The following is a 17727-nucleotide window of genomic DNA, read 5'->3' as shown; positions in this document are numbered from 1 at the left end:
AGGCCTGCTCCCCCGACCCCAGGAATGCTGTAAATTAATTTTCGTTTGTTTGTTTGTTCCTTCTTGCTAATTCTGACAAATCAAAGCATGGCTTCCATTGCAAAGAAGGGTCTGTTGCTTGCCCAGTGTGCTTATTCCAATTCCAGGGTCACTAATTTCTACACGACTCTGAGGGTGGAGAAGAAAGTAGGGGAAAGAAATGAGGCAGAAAAGAAGCAGGTTTAAAATGGAAGCAAAGTGGTAATAACAAAGAAACTTGGAGGAGGAAACAAGAGCCTTCCTTTGCCCATACTCCTCCCAGTTTCTCTTCTGTTCACCAGCTGGTTGGTGTGTGAGAAATGGCTTTCCATGCAAGCAGCATCTCAGCTGGGAGTGGGGCAGTTTCGGGAGACTCTAAACCATGACACCTGTTGCAGATGGCTCGGCTCAGCAGTGGGGAGCAATTGTCAGTTCAGGGACAATCCTGCTCAAGGATATGAAGAAAACATGACCAGGAGCCCAAACGGTGGGAGGGGAAATCACAGCGCGATTTGATGAGCCCACAACTCAGCAGCCATTCCAAGTGGCAAAGCTGAGGACCACTGAGGTGGCTTGACCTCAACCTGTACCTTAAGCACCAACTTTTTTAAAAAACAAGATGGGGAGATTAGAGAGATGGCTCAGCAGTTAAAAGGACCTGGGTTCAATTCTCAGCACCCACATGGTAGCAAATGACTATCTGGCATTCTCTTCTGGCCTTCAGAGGTACTGGGCACGCACAGTGGCCATACAAAAAATAAGCCATACACCTACAATTAAAAAAAAAAAGTCTTTAAAAACTGTTAAAAATAGCCAGAGGTGGGGGTGGGGGTGGGGTAGGGTGGGGTGGGGATGACACCTTTAATTCCAGCATTAAGGAAGCAGAACAGGAGGAGCTCTGTGAGTTCAAGGCCAGGCCTACAGAGTGAGTGACAGGACAGCTGAGGCTACACAGAGAAACCCTGCATCAAAAAACCACTGCCAGAAGCAGCAACAACATATAGCCAGGTTGTGGCAAGGTCTATAGATCAACTCAGGATTTGGATATAAAGTGGACTCATGAGGTTAAGAAGACAGAAAGAAAAAGTATAAACAGACTTTGGGAAATTGTAAGACCTGAAGTTCCCACAAGTGTGCGATGAAGACTGGGTTAGCACTCATTTCTTTACGAACGGTAACTATCCTTCCGATTTCCTTCATCTAGAGCAGTGGTCCTCAACTGTGAGTCATGACCCCTCCGGATGTCATGTATCAGATATTTACATTACTATTCATAGCAGTAGCAAAAAAAATTACAGTTCTGAAGTAGCAATGAAATGATAGTTTGGTTGGGGGTCACCACAACATGAGAAACTGTATTAGAGGGTTGCAGCATTGGGAAGGTTGAGAGCCACTGGTCTAGAGTCTGTGCGAACATCTTGTTTCTAAGTACTTCCATTCTTGGGTCTTCCCCTTTTCTCCATAGTGTCCACTGAAGCGTGAAGCAGCACACATTTCTGGGGTCCCAGTCTTAGCTACTGTTCTGCTGCTATGAGGAGATAACCATGACCAAGGCAGCTTATAGAAGAAAACACTTGATGGGGGTTTGCTTACAGCTTCAAAGGGTTAGTCCATGACCATTATGGTGGGGAGCGTGGTGGCAGGCATGCAGGCATGGTGCTGCACAAGGAGCTGAGAGGTCACATCTGAGCTGCAAATTGCAGGCAGAGAAGGAGAGCAAGACTGGGTTTCCTAGCCTGGACACACCTCTTCCAACAAGGCCATGCCTCCTAATCCTTCCCAAACAGTGCCAATAGCTGGGGATCAAGCATTCAAGCATGTGAGCCTGTGAGAACCACTCTCATTCAAACCACCGTGGACCCTTTTATCTTATCTCTGCTGCCCTGCCTGGTGCTAACAAGCAGAATACTACTGAGCCTAAGGAAATATGCATTTGTGCCAAGGTTTTTTCCAAAGTATTATAATTTAGCTTTTACAGTGAGGCGCTTACTCCCATGCCCTCTCATGTTGGGTGGTTATTTTCCCCATAATGAAATCTCCTGACACCCGTGTCAAAAATCAATCTATGGTAGGTACATAGATTTACTCTGGGGTCATCCCATGAATTTATGCATCTATGTTTTCAGAGAGTTTTCCTGTGTGGTCCTGACGCAATGGAAACTCACTTTGGACCCAGTTGATTTTAAGTTGCTGTCTTTCCTTCTCAGCCTCCCAAGATGCTGCCACACCTGGCCTTTGTGAATCCATTTTTCCCGCAGTGTTACACGGCCTTTGTTATGCAAGAGCATGCTCGCTCTTAACCACTGAACCATCTGGCCAGCTCTCTTTGCATTTTTAAATCTAGCTTTCTGGACCGCTCACATTTTGCTTGTTTAGAAACTGTGGCACAGATGGTCTCTTTTCAAGAGGCTCGTGGCAGCAGTGAGCAAAGCCAGTGTCAAGACATTTCTGACTGCATTTCTCCAAGTCTCAACGCCACTCAGGACTACAACAAAATCTTGTTGGTTATTTAATACACAAAATGACCATCTTCTGTCTTCATTGGCTCGATAAACACTCTCAGACCTGTCCAAAGATCTTGAAAGAGCCCTTAGCCTCATGATATCGAATCCGTATTTTGAACCAAGTCAATATTCAGAGTCAGATCAGAGAGTAAACTCTGAGGCACTCCTCATTTCGTGATTAAAGCATGACCACCCAGCATGTGAGGCTCCCTGTCGATAATGGGTCACAGATGGTTTTGGAGAAGATCCCAAATGAAGAGCCCTTGAAATGTGTGGGCTGTAGCATAATCCAAAAAAAAAATAGTTCTGCATTCTGCTTTCTCAAGTTTGGAAAAACCATTTAGTCCTTTATGACAAAAGAGGCCGTATTCTTGTTTCAGAATCTTGCCTGGATCCTACACAGAGGGAGTGCCTGGGTGATGTGCCCAGGACCTCTGAGCAGCCAACACCCACTCCTACACTTTATCAGTAGCCCTGTATGGAGGCATAATTAACCACCACAACCAGTTACACACTTAGCTTGTGGAAACCAGTACACCTGATCAACACGTGGCTAGGCTTACGCTCGTCTTCCTGATGTTTCCTGAGACATGGTATTTGCCTCTCGGTATATTGCCAGGTGTCAGTATATTACAAATGACCATTAATATGTTCTCGTCATTAGCTTATTTAGATTTTCTGTTCTTTCCTGAACCACTCTTGGAAGGCTATTGTCTAGGGATCTGTCCATTTCCTCCAGGTTCTCTGGTCTGTTTATGCATGGCTGTTCGAGGTGACCTCAGCCTATCTTTCTGAAGTGTCAGTTGTGATGTAATGTTCTCCTCCCACTCTCTGGTCTCGTTCATTGGTGTCTCCTGTCCTTTCCTTACTTGGTCTAAGTCAGCATTTGTCTGTCCGAAGACTCCGCTCTGATTTGTAGATCTTTGCTAGGTTTTACCCTCTCTACTTCCTCTCTGCCCCTTTCTTTATACTCAGTGGGGTTTGGCTGCTTCTCCCAGCTCTAGCTCCTGGGTGGGGTCGGGGGGGGCAGTGACAGGCTGTCTCAAATCTTTGCATTCTCTCTTGGGGCACAGATGCTACACACACTCACCTTGGCACTAATTTTACCATAGGCTTTGATAAGCTATGTCTCCCTCTTCTTTTGTTTCAGGGGGAAATTTTAATTTCCTTCTTGGTTTTTATCCTAGATCCACTGCTTATTCAAAAGGAAGTTCTTTACTTCCCATGCACGATGTCATGATTTCCTGAAAGCCTCAGGTGTCACCATCCAGGGTGGCTATGATGCAACCTGACCTGAGATCAGGAACTTGTTTAAAACACTGTGAGGGACTGAAGAGATGGTGCAGTGCTTAAGAGAAGTGGCTGCTTTTCTAGAGTTCCCAGATTCGACTCCCAGCACCCACGTGGTAGTTTGTAGACATCTGTGACTCCAGCCACCGGGAACCTAAAGGCCTCCCTGGGCACCAGGCATACATGGGGTACAAAGACATCCTTGGAGACAAAACATCCATACTCCTATACATACATACACACACACACATTTAAAGAATGTGTGTGTGTGTGTGTGTGTGTGTGTGTGTGTGATTTTCTTGGTAAATGGATCATGTGTTTCTTGAGCATGAGTCTTGTGGATGACAACACGGCGTCTCAATGTCCAAAGGTGGGACACGCCTGCTAGATGCATGTTGGCACATGGAGTCATATGTCACTTCCATAATTTCAGCCCTGGGTGGCACCCGGATAAAAAATAAGGCTGAGTCTGCCATCAGCATGCAGTCACTGCTTCAGCAGCAAAGGGCAGCCCAAGCCTTACTATGCTGAGGGTGCGTTGTTCAGAAAGAATGAAGAGAAGTGGGCCGGTTGTCTCACCGGCCACCCCTGTGACCTAAAAAGGTCACCATGTCTCTTTCACAGTCACCAGCCTGAGGCCAGACATTGGAAGACTCTGTCTGGCTCTGGACATAATCACTGTGAGTGACTAGTTTCAGGCTATGGCTCCCTAGTCACAACTATGTCCACCATTGCCACCAACCTGTGTTACAACCTAAGCCAACAACCTGCCAGGACCAGCCTATGAGGTGAATCCCTGATTCATGACCACTGCAACTACCACAGGTGATGCCAGCTGGAGCAGAGGTCCAAGTGTTCCATGGGGACATGTCTTCTAGCACGACAACCACAGAGATCCCTACACTGGCAGACCGAGCACTCAATTCTGGGACAGAATCTTATGATTTCAGTTACCTACATCAAATGGGATTTGGGGGTCATACTATGTGGTCTGTGGTTGGGGTAATGTTGGTGAATGTGGCCCCCTAACCATCTTGGCACATGGTAAGTTAAGCGACCTCTGAGTCTCACAGCTGCGAGTACCCACACAGTCTTAGGTATTTGAGGCCCATCCATCACACAGCTGGCAGAGATGTAACCAGAAATTCAAGTATGTCCCCTGGAGGCACAAGTTTCTACCAGGTGGTAGTACAATGGCTTAGCACCCCATCTCTGAGTACGAGCTTGGTAATAGTTGTGCCTGGCCCTTCCCCCATGGTGAGCTAAGTCTTCCTCCATGCTCTGCAGCTGGGGTAGAAGTAGGGGTCAGGCACCTGGCCCAACACAGTTCCAGCTGGGCATTAGACAGGTGGTAGGCTGTCTGTAGGTATCAAGTAGCTTTTCCCAGTGCTATTTTGCTCTGGCAGATCTGTACTGGGTTTCAAGCCTAAGGCCTGGGCTTAATTCTTTCTCCTTCGGTCAATAAAGGAGGTATCTCACTCTAGGCTGCTTAGAATAGAAGCAGTGGTGAAGGCCAGTCAACCGAGTTTTCTTGGGATCGCCGAGATAAAAACATTGACCAAGGCAGTCTGTGGGGGGAAGGCATTCAGCTTAGATGTTTACATCAGAGTCCATCTTCAAAGGAAGACAGCGGAGGAACTCACAGCTGAGGCCTGGAGACAAGAGCCGAATCAGAGGCCAAGAGCAGCACTGCTTACCGGCTCACTTTCTCTAGCTGGCTCAGCTACTTATACAGCCCAGGTCCACCTGCATAGGGAAAGTACCGTCCGCAGTGGGCTGGCCCCTCCTATATCAATTAACAGTTAAGAAAATGGCCCCACAGACATGCACATAAGTCAGTCTGATAATGGCAGTTCTTTAAGGCAATTCCCCCTCCCCATGTGACTCTAGGTTGTATCGAGTTTATGAAAAGGTTAGCCAGCCCACGGATCCATTACCAGAACATCTCCCTCAGCTTCCAGGACATTCTGCCTCTCCCTGTCCATTTTGGCTGATTGATAAATTCTCTCTCTCTCTCTCTCTCTCTCTCTCTCTCTCTCTCTCATTAAAGGTGACCCTTTTTTGAATTTTTTTCTGCATGGTAATCTCTGATTGAATGCCAAGCATTGTGAGTTTGATCATGGTGTGTGCTGGACAAGTTCTGTGCTGTGATACCCAGAGCAATGCTGCACTTGGGCATCACGGTTCCCTAGGACCTTCCCAAGTAGTTGTAACACCTCTGTGAGTTACAAAGTTCCCTGACTCTGTTCCTGGGCTTTTTTTCTCTCCAATTCCTCCTAGTAGCCTCCACTTGTTGGACAACTTTCCTTTTTTTTTTTTTTAATATTTTTATTAGGTATTTTCCTCAATTACATTTCCAATGCTATCCCAAAAGTCCCCCATACCCTCCCCACCCACTCCCCTACCCACCCACTCCCACTTTTTGGCCCTGGCATTCCCCTGTACTGGGGCATATAAAGTTTGCATGTCCAATGGACCTCTCTTTCCAGTGATGGCCGATTAGGCCATCTTTTGATACATTTGCAGCTAGAGTCAAGAGCTCCGGGATACTGGTTAGTTCATATTGTTGTTCCACCTATAGGGTTGCAGATCCCTTTAGCTCCTTGGATACTTTCTCTAGCTCCTCCATTGGGGGCTCTGTGATCCATCCAATAGCTGACTGTGAGCATCCACTTCTGTGTTTGCTAGGCCCCAGCATAGTCTCACAAGAGACAGCTATATCAGGGTCCTTTCAGCAAACTCTTGCTAGTGTATGCAATGGTGTCATCGTTTGGAGGCTGATTATGGGATGGATCCCTGGATATGGCTGTCTCTAGATGGCCCATCCTTTTGTCTCAGCTCCAAACATTGTCTCTGTAACTCCTTCCATGGGTGTTTTGTTCCCAATTCTAAGAAGGGGCAAAGTGTCCACACTTTGGTCTTCGTTCTTCTTCAGTTTCATGTGTTTTGCAAATTGTATCTTATATCTCGGGTATACTAAGTTTCTGGGCTAATATCCACTTATCAGTGAGTACATATCATTTGAGTTCTTTTGTGATTGGGTTACCTCACTCAGGATGATCCCCTCCAGGTCCAACCATTTGCCTAGGAATTTCATAAATTCATTCTTTTTAGTAGCTGAGTAGTGCTCCATTGTGTAAATGTACCACATTTTTTGTGTCCATTCCTCTGTTGAGGGGCATCTGGGTTCCTTCCAGCTTCTGGCTATTATAAATAAGGCTGCTATGAACATAGTGGAGCATGTGTCCTTTTTACCGGTTGGAACATCTTCTGGATATATGCCCAGGAGAGGTATTGCGGGATCCTCCGGTATACTATGGTTGGACAACTTTCTTACGTGTGTGAACTGCTCTGTAGTCAGATGACTTCTCGAGGAGCAGCCTCTGCAAGTCGCTTTGGACGTGTGTTTCTTCCCATTTGGGCATGCTGTGCTGTGAGCTGCAGCTGCCTTGTTCTTTCTAGACTCCTAGCTCAGTCTCTCCAAACTTAGCAAGTTTTGACAAGCTCCTTCTGGCTTCTTCCTCCATGCCCTATGGCCTCACAATCAACTATGAAGAGCAACAGCTTGCCTCCTTTCTGTCCTGTGTCCTGTGGACCACTTGTGCCACTATGCTTGGCATCCTCTGCATTTACATTGTTTTGTATAGATTGAGGGGGGTGTGTGTGTGTGTGTTGTTATTTCCGTCAGGAATTTTTATGTCCTGCTCTTGGGATTAAAACAAGTTAATTCCCAATGTGGCTTTACTGTCCCAGGCATATGAGTCACATCAGCCAGATACTGCCACCACCCTCCATGGTTACATGAGCAGACTTCCCCTGATGGGGGATGGGAGAGGGTAGTTGGGAGGGGAGGAGCGAGGGGAGGTGGGTGTGGGAGTAAATCAGCGACAGGGACCCGAGGACAGCTAGCTCCAGGGACCCTTTGTCTACTCATCTGCAGACCACCCAAATGACAATCCCAGCCTCCTGCTTTTGTGCCCCTCCGCCCTCACTCCACCTCCTTCAGCCTTCATGCCTTGAGCAGCCAGGCTGAGGGAATGGCTGCCTTCCCATGAGGCAGATGCAGGATCTTTGCCTAAACTGGCTGTGGCCTTGGTGGGAAAGGGGTAGTCAGACGTTCTCTTCATAGATGCTGGGGTCAAATTAAGGTAAAGGCTTAGGTGGCTACTTAATGGAGGGATAGTTTTGATCAAACTTCCCCTCTTGAAATATAAATGGTATGTCTTGAGTGTTTTTTAAATGTCCAGTTGGAGTTATTGTCTTTGGGGGATATGTATATGTTAGGTTGAAATAAAGTGTATTATAGACCATTTTTGAATTTCAGACTCACAGGTCATTCATTTTCTTGATTTAAAATTTTGTGGGGTGTGTGTTTTGTGTACAGTTATGATTCCCCTGTGATATGGGCTGTAGGAGGGGACACTGTAGCCTTTGGGGATATCAAAGCCTTTGGGGATATCAACAGGAGACTCTCAAAATAGCCAAGCACCATCACACGTGAACCAAGTCAGGATGTCTGGCAGGAGGAGGCAGACAGCGGCAATGGCAAAGATGGATAGCTTTCCAATCAAGGTTTTGTCACTTGTCAGAAGCATCACCTTGTGTGAGTTACTTAACCCAAAGCAGCATTGCAGGACCTCTCGGAAGCCTGTGGGAACAGCCGGTGACGGGGGTGGGGTGAGGTGGGGGGGGGTGGGGGGGTGGGGGGGTGCGGAATTCTGGTGACGAGCCCAGACACAGAAGGCTAGCTATTGTTACTACTTTCTCCTAGAGGAAACCAGATCCCCCTCTAACTTAAGAATTCGGAGGATCCATGAACCAATTCTCTTACCGTGGAAGGAGAAATGGAGGACTTGCTGGGGGCTGAGCGTGCATTCTTTTCCTTAATGTCTGCAGCAGTCTCCCAGACTGATGAGCCCCTCCTCGTGTTAGAGAAGAACAAGCTAAGACCAAAGCAGAACCTCCTGGGCTAGCCTCGCTGGGATTCGTAAGTAGGACTTTCTTGCTACAAAACTCCAGCCCTCCATTATGAACCATGCTTTGGTTATAAGAAGAGAGAAAGAAAATACTCCTTGTCTTCTCCTTACTCTTCCCTGGCAAAGATACCCTGAGCATGCTTCTCCGTGGTGGGAATGAGCTGTTAGACACCGGGCCAGCCTCTCATTGTATCAGACCAGGATAGATAAGATGGTAACCGAAACAGAAGTGTTCAGATAAACACAGCATCTCTGCTAAATTAATAGGGCTGGGAAGACTCCACCCTGCTGGCTGTGGGACTGCTGGCCATTTACACAATCCTCCTGTGCCTTGGCCTCGCGTTACCTACCAAATGTAGACAACAGTGATTCAGTCTAGAGGTGGGTTTTTTTGTTTGTTTAGTTTTTGGTTGTTTTGTTTTGTTTTTTAAAGATGAAATAAGCTATGTACAAGCTTGACCCCTTAGGGCAGCACCTAACACACAGCAGGTGCTCACTAGATGTTTGCCATCACTGCTATTAATGTATGGCAGTTTCTTTTAAATCAAAACATTCTATGTTGGGGGACGATCCTTAAGACATGGGGAATCAATTCTCAAGGCAGAGCAGGGTGGGGAGCACATTAAGACTGGGAAAGCAAGACCCAAGGAGCATAAGGGGTTTGCAGCCCCGTAGGAGGAACAACAATATGAACCAGCCAGTACCCCCAGAGCTCCCAGGGACTAAACCACCAATCAAAGAAAACACATGCTAAGACTCATAGCTCCAGCTGCATATGCAGCAGAGGATGGCCCTTTGTCCTATGAAGGCTCTATGCCCCAGTGTGGGGGAATGCCAGGGCCAGGAAGTGGGGGTGGGTGGGTTGGTGAGCAGGGGGAGGGGATAGGGGAGGGTGCTTTTCAGAGGGGAAACCAGGAAAGGGGATAACATTTGAAAGGTAAATAAAGGGGGAAAAAAAAGGACTGGGAAAGTAAGCAATTCATAAGTCTCAGGAAGGCCCTAAAACTTATCAGATACACAAGGTCTCTCCATCCCCAAGGTTACAAATGCACATAAGCATTTATAACCCTCAGCCCAGCCAAGCTGCCTAGAGGGGGTTCTCAGATCTGTAGAGCTGCCTGCACATTGAATAGAGAGCTCTGGGTTCCAGCTTCATGAATTGTCACCCATTGCTGGTGTGAGCCTTCAGCAAGGCGGCTGGCTATCTGAGTCATTTCTATACCTATAAACTCTTGGAATAGCTCCCTAAAGGCAGAAACACAAGTACATTTTAGTAACTTCCTTTTAATACTGGTAATACAAACCTTCATAGACCCTCTCTCTTCTAAACACATCTTCTAAGTTTCTTGTCTAGCCTATGTCTGCATTCAACAATGAAGTTGCCAAGTCTCAAAGAAGAGCAGTGGCCTTAAGTTAGAACTGCTGTGAATGCAGCTTTCCTTGCAGTTAGGTGAGCGTGAGTGGGTGGAGGCCTGCCACAGTCAGTTTGGGTGGGATTCAGTCTGCAAACAAGGCTAAGTCTGGCTGATCCATCCCTGAATTATCTCAGTCTCACTGTCTCTGTAATAATAACACACACCTCACTGGGATAGTGCACACCTTTCACCTCAACAATTGGGAAGCAGGAACAGATGGATCTCTGTGAGTTCAAAGGCAACCTGGTCTATACAGTGAGTTCCAGGACAGCCAGGGCTGTGTAGAGGGACCCTGTCTTGAAACCAAACCAAACCAAACCAAATAAACAAAAACCCATATGCCTCTTGGAAGGTTTCCCTCCTGACTAAGCTTGAGTTAGGCATCTGTACATCTTCTTTTTAAATTTCCTCAATCTTTGGGTTCCAGTGTTCAGCTCTGCATAGCGAGCAGAAATATTAATAAAATGCTGCAGCCAGAATCACCTCCCCAGTTGATAGATGATCAAGTTCAACATTTCAGTGGAATTCCTCATGCCTACACTGCAGGGGATACCTGGTCCAACCATCAGCAGGAATCCTGTTGTGGTCATGCAGACAGAAAAGCCTCCTTACTCACTGAATCTCCTTCTAATTTCCTGTTTCACAGATACCCCTCCACCTCACACTATGGGTGTATGTGCTGTGTGCAGAACTGAGCTCAGGTCTATACCAAGCCTTGTTTCCTCTTCTTGCTCTATGCAGTTACTAAAGAACCTGCCTTTATTGTTTTAACTACTGTCCAACTCTAGTTCTTCTTTGGGAATGAGTATATGCATGTATATATACACATCTATGAGTGTGCACATGTGCACACACACACACACACATACCACAGCTCCAGAGATGCTCCCCAACACCTCAGAGCTGAGCTAAGGAACTCTGTTAGAAATACTCCAACCCCTCCACCACATCCCCGGCCACCAACGCTGCTGACTCTTCTGCACTACAAATCTACATACAAACAACACCTACTGCAGTCAGCTGGGGACACATCCGGCTGAGGAGCCTTGTCCACCAGGCTCCGGACCTGAGCCAGTGTGCTGCACGCTTCTTCCATTTCTCTCCAGATGAGAAACACATCCTCTCTGACGCCAGCCCCTGGAAAGGGAAGCACAGTGTGAGCAGACACCTTGAGATGGGCCCCAAAACTCTACAGTGTCTGAGTAGGCATGGCACATCTCTGCCGTCGAGAGCAGCTCTGAATATCCAGTTATATTCCCTCCGCTAATCTCTTTCTGAGAATCAGGACTAAGATTCCTCCAAAGGAGCCAGGCGTGGTACCCATTGGACCCATGATGCAATAGTGGTACAGGTGTTATAGGTGTAACTAAACTCTTTCTATTTAGATTTAAGGAGGACACACATGCTTGGTAATTGCAAACATGGGCAAGAAGAATTCCTGTCTGAGGAGTTCACAAGCCCAGGGGTGAACCTACTACTATTATACTAGTCGATAAACCCCATATCAAACTCCTCTTGATAATAACGCCTTAGTATATAGTATAGCAGAAGTCATGTCAAAGGAAACATCTCCAATGTGATATGGTGGCCCCCAGTCATCCAGGGTCAGGAAATGTCTTGGGGGTGGCAGTGACCAGGTGATCACTTTCTGGAAAGAACCAGAATTGTCATTGCACTGATTTGGTAACAGTTCTCAAGACACTGTAGATTTTCTACCTTGCTGGTGATTAAACTGCAGATAGCTTTGCAGGAAAGGAAAAGAAGGGGAGGGGGTTGAAACCAGCTGATGGGAGCCCTAGAATATATAAAAGCATGATTCAGAATGTATACATTTAATCACAGGATTCTGCACAGGGAGTGAGGGGACTGTCCTTTTGATCAGGTACTCTTCCATGAGGCTTAGCTGGACATCTGAGAGCTGCTGCCAAGGAAGAGAGAAGCCCACCAGAAGTACAGAGGACACAGGAGGAGGCCCAGGAGAAGTCAGTGGATTCTGTGAATTGGAAATTCCTCAGGCCAAGCCAGGGAAGATGAGTCTGCCTGAAGAAGTGTTATGTGTCCTGACCTCTTCAGACTCAGCCAGCCAAGACCAGTCTCAGACAGAAACAAGATGAGCAATCTTTTAGACATAAGCAAGATGCCTCCAACCAAACAGCCCCATGCTTGTACCGCCCTCTGACCTCTGGGTTGAAATCTGGAGGCTCGTGTTAAAATGCTAGCCTCATGTAGGAACAGTATCATTTGAAGCATTGTGATTTATGAGCATCTGGTACTGACTTCTAAGTGAAACGAGAGCCAGGACAGTAAGTTCTGGTGTAGCAGTAGGTGTGGCAGTGGGTGTGGCAATGGGATGCTGCTGGCCAGCATCATCTCTCAGTCAAATCTTTTATGTCTCACCTCTAGGATGAGACAAGTTGTCACAGTCAAGTTGACTTTAGCAAAGTTGTGGCAACCTACTATGTGCTGAGTGTGCTAAGTGGGTGTCACAAGAATATAGCGATAAGTCAGGCATGATGGCACATGCCTTTAATCCCAGCACTTGGGAGGCAGAGGCAGGTGGAAGGATCTCTGTGAGTTCAAGGCCAGCCTGGTGTACAGAGTTATTTCCAGGACAGCCAGAGCTACACAGAGAAGTCCTGTCTTAAAGAAAGAAAGAAAGAAAGAAAGAAAGAAAGAAAGAAAGAAAGAAAGAAAGAAAGAAAGAAGAAAGAAAGAAAATGAGGGAGCGAGAGAGAGAGAGAGAGACTATAGTGATAAACAGGTGAGCCTTCCTGAGCCCAGAACTCAAGGTTCCTCATTAATGTCCCTACAATACTCTGCCCTTATGACCCAACTCACAACATCATTCTGCCAGCCCTCTGGGGCCCCTGTACTCCCTGTCAGGATACCTGGGCTTCCTTTGCCCACAGTTGGTTAGCCCACCCTTCTTCCAAACCACACCCCTCAGCCCACCATCAAGCTTTGATCAGCTACCCAGAAAACAGCTTCCCACATTGCCCACACCTTCATGCCCATTAAATACACTAGCCACACCCACTGCTATGATGGTTACCATTGTGTACTGGCTGGTTTTGTGTGTCAACTTGACACAGCTGGAGTTATCACAGAGAAAGGAGCTTCAGTTGAGGGACTGCCTCCATGAGATCCAACTGTAAGGCATTTTCCCAATTAGTGATCAAGGGGGAAAGGCCCCTTGTGGGTGGGACCATCTCTGGGCTGGTAGTCTTGGTTCTATAAGAGAGCAGGCTGAGCAAGTCAGGGGAAGCTAGCCAGTAAGGAACATCCCTCCATGGCCTCTGCATCAGCTCCTGCTTCCTGACCTGCTTGAGTTACAGTCCTGACTTCCTTGGTGATAAACAGCAGTATGGAAGTGTAAGCTGAATAACCCAGCAGTATGGAACAGCAGTATGGAAGTGTAACCCTTTCCTCCCCAACTTGTTTCTTGGTCATGATGTTTGTGCAGGGATAGAAACCCTGACTAAGACACAGTGATTGTCATTAATGTCAATAATTGTCATTAACGGCCCTCAACAGGGTCTAGTATGACCTAGTAGGCAAACCTCTGGGTATGTGTGTGCAAGGAAGTTCTGTATTAGTTGGGAAGACTACCCCCTAAAATGTGGGCACCACTATTCCATGGGTTGGGGTCCCAGATTACATAAAAAGAAATGGAGATGAACACCAGCAACCCTTGCTCTCTGCTTCCTGACCATGGATCCAATGTGACCCCCTGCCTCACACTCAGGCTGCCACACCTTACCCCCACCACGATGGGCTGTACCCTCCAACTGTGAACCTCAGTAGACCCTTTCTCCTTTAAGTTGCATTTGTCAACTCTTTGGTCACAGCAGTGAGAAAAGGAACGAATACATCTCTGTCTGTCTGTTGCTAGGACAGACTCAGTGCTCTGCTGAGGTGGATGAATGAAAAATGGTGGAGGAAGAAACCCTAGAAATGAGCAGACAAAAGGTGGCAATGGTAGACCTCAATCTATCTAAGTCTCGTTCAGGCAGGGGCATGCTGGGAAAAGCCCAGGCTGTGGCAAATTCAGAGTCTGTACTATGTTAATGAGTCATGAAAGATCACTGCAGGTCTTACCCCACCCCTCCTCTCTCTTTATGACTTTTTTGGAACCAGGCCCCAAGGGGAGGCATGGAGCACCTCCAGGTTTTAATGATAAACTATCTACTTTCCTTTAACTACCCATGTGTCTTTATGCACTCACTGTATTGTAAACAGATACAAGAACCTGGAAACCACAGTTTCTGTCCTCTAGACTCAGATCTGCACCTGTTACACCACTAACTGTTGGAGCATATTCCTGGCTGTCACTTCAGCCTCAGTTCCAAGGAACAAGAAGGAGCATGAGCCAGTGCAACACACGTCTCTAGTCCGGTCTAATTTAAGGCAATCCCTCCCAAACAAGAAGCTTATATTTAGGAGGCAGCTGCTAACTCCTCATCTCTCCAGCCTGGCCTCCACCCCTGTGCCTGTGTTCACTGCGCAGTCGCAGCTGCTGCTCTGGCTGCATAGGCTGCCTCTGGCAGAGGGTTTGTGAATGTCTAGAGTATTAAAACAATGTATCTGCTTGCCCTGTACCCGCCTACCACTCAGCACAGGACCCGAGGTTGTTACTAAATCTAATCCTTCCTTTCTTTTATTTGGCCAGCTACAAGGACACCATCTGCTATTTTCTATCTCCTGGATTTGCCTACAGCTGAATGTGCCCGCTACCATTTCTGCTAGAAACTCTCCCAAGTGTAAGTGAGGCAGGGACTGTTTAAGCAAATGGCTATGCTCTGGGGAATTCAGATGTTACCCATGGCAGTCCCTAAACAAATCACCTTGTGTCTTATTCCAGGTATTACACTATTACACTCAGGCTTGTCCAGAGTATGTGAAAAGCTATGTGTCAGGTCAGGAAGGGAAAAACAAAGAGAGCAGGAGGGCATGGCACAGTCTAAGGGACACTTAATGCATCCCTGGAAGATGCTGGTAAACTAAAGCACTCCTGGTCACCCGCAAACCCCGGCCCAGTCCCTACGTGACCTTTTCCATCCTCAGGGCTCCTAAATGAAGGTCTGGCCCAGCAGAGTGGCAAGTTTACTGTGGCTTGAACCCTAAACTCTTGTTTGGCCATGAAGATGTGAAAAAGACCTCATTATAACCATGAAAAGGTGTTCTATACACCAAGAAAGGGGAGCAAATAGTTTTCTTTTCAAAAAGTAATACACGTTTAAAATTATAAACTGTGATAAAATTATAAAGCTTCCAAGAGACCAAGGGGGAATAATGGGAGGGAGGTTCAAGTGGGTGGGATGGGAGGGGGGCAGAGGAGTGGATTGGGGGAAGGAAAATTAACACCAAGGGTGTTAGGAAAAGCCACATTGGAGACTTACTGCATTACAAGACACACACACATACTCATTCCATATAGAAGAATTTAATTGGAATTACTCTACAAAGAAGATTTTGCTCCTCCCAAAAGCTATAGGTTGCAACATAAAAAGCTCGGTACTGGATATAGGTTACCTCCCTCTAGTTGTTGGCCAGAACCCCCCACCCCCGAACATAATACAGGGGCTTGCTGTTGCTCTTCATTGCCCATTAGAACTTGATGGCAAAGCACTATTGGTGAAGAGAGCATGCATGCCAATCACTGGGACATGGAGCGATCAAGTGGGTATCCCATCTTGAAGGGGGAGGGGTGTATAAAACCCCACCCCTTACTGAAGAGCTATGGACAGGTGATGGCCTCTAGGGTAGGGAGATTCAGTTTGCAGTTCAAAGGTGTGGTTGCTGGTAGATTGGCTGAACTCCTGTGATTAACTCTATACAGGCTGCACAAATTGGACTTAGCAAGGCTTTTTTTTTTAAGGTGATATAAAATTATAGTATTGGTGAGGTGGAGGTGGACCTGGGAGAAGCTGGGGTGAACATGTTTAAAACACACTGGATGAAATTCTCAAAGAATCAATAAAATAGTTTACAGAAAGAAAGAAAGAAAGAAAGAAAGAAAGAAAGAAAGAAAGAAAGAAAGAAAGAAAGAAAGAAAGAAAGAAAGAAAGGAAGGAAGGAAGGAAGGAAGGAAGGAAGGAAGGAAGAAAATCTCTCAGAGACCTAAAGTTACTGTTTAGGTCTGATAAAAAGGGGCCACATTGTATCCATATAGGGTAGAAAGTGGTAATAATCAGTAGTCTAACTTTAATGAAAGCATTCTTAGTGGTGTGATGCATGTTAAAATATTGTGCTGGCTGGATTTGAGGCCCTAATAACTGAGGCACTGTGCAGCTTCACTCAGTCCCACGCTATAGAAATCACGCATTAGCTAATTTAAAACAAATGGAGAGTCATCCCAACGTTTTAGGAGAGAATCTACACTTTCTTGAGGGCAGGGAGTGTGTCTGTTTCATAATGGGCATTTCTCTTCTCTCAGGAGGAACTCCACATATACAGAATGGGCAGTTTGGGTTCTAAATGAAGGTGTGTGACTCTCTGCTGGTCCCCTACTCCTCTTGTAAACAGAACACTGTAAAATGCAAAGGGGATGTCTTCTCACTGTCCCACATTCACTTACTTTGATGATCCAGGGAATGGCACTGTTGAGAGGTGTGGCCTTGTTCAAGTAGGTGTGTCACTGTGGGTGTGGGTTTTAAGACCCTCATCCTAGCTACCAGGAAGCCAGTCTTCTCCTAGCTGCCTTCAGGACAAGAGGTGGAACTCTCAGATCCTCCAACCCCATGTCTGCCTGGACGCTGCCATGCCCTCACCTTGATATTGGACTGAACTCTGAACCTGTAAGCCAGCCCTAATTAAATATTGTCCTTACAAGACTTGCCTTGGTCACGGTGTCTGTTCACAGCAGTAAAACCCTAACTAAGACATTTAGTAAACCTGAATAAACCATTCCTATTCTGGGGAGGTACACCCCTTGCTGAGAATCATGTTCCCCGGGCTCACTGGCGGTACTGGTGAGCTAACGGCGGAGACCTGAGCACATGGAAAACAGGAAGAGTAAACGTATCCCTGCCATGATGAGATGCAGTGAAGGGGCCTTCCCTCGAGTCAGGCTCATCCTGTCTGAGCTTTCAATCTTCAAAGGTGTGAGCTAAGTAGCTCTTCTGGATTTGTCACTGCTGTTATTGCTGTCTTCACTAGTTTTTAAAGTACCCAGCCTCAGGTATTCCACTATAGCAATAGAAAACTGGCTAAGATAGCTAATTATGATAGCCTTAAAGATGGAATTTTGTTTATCCACTTTTTTTAATAACTAAAGCACCCTTGATAATTGGCTAATACCTTCAAATAGACTGTTTTAAAACAGACTTTTTGAGAATTCCCTTTTTCTATCCCTGAATATCCTGGAGCCCAGCCAAGCTCTCGACTTTTATATAACACATTTAGAGGCCTCTCTCAGCTTTGAAACCATAGCAAGCTTATTCAAATATAATCAGAATTCACACTAGCTCTCTTTCCCCGGGCAACTCAGTTTAAATTTTAAGACTTTTGATGAATTTCTCCACA

The 17727-nt window shown here is 46.5% G+C and overlaps 1 protein-coding gene across 6 annotated transcripts in view; it reads right to left on the bottom strand.

The window, feature by feature from the left end:
* Vwa3b (von Willebrand factor A domain containing 3B) overlaps positions 1-17727 on the bottom strand; it is a 163279-nt gene that overhangs the window by 94257 nt on the left and 51295 nt on the right. For all 6 annotated transcript variants that reach the window (XR_015046881.1, XR_015046877.1, XR_015046880.1 and 3 more), the window contains exon 8: positions 11215-11340. Coding sequence is in view for 2 of the 6 variants with exons in the window: in XM_085836386.1 (XP_085692512.1) it covers positions 11215-11340 (126 nt within the window). In the remaining 4 variants the exon portion in view is untranslated. The remainder of the gene's footprint in view (positions 1-11214; positions 11341-17727) is intronic.

This window comes from Mus caroli, unplaced genomic scaffold, assembly GCF_978045245.1.
Source record: "Mus caroli unplaced genomic scaffold, Mus_caroli_1 scaffold_1, whole genome shotgun sequence".
Classification (NCBI taxonomy): Eukaryota; Metazoa; Chordata; class Mammalia; order Rodentia; family Muridae; genus Mus; species Mus caroli.
This window is presented reverse-complemented; position numbering and strand designations above follow the sequence as displayed.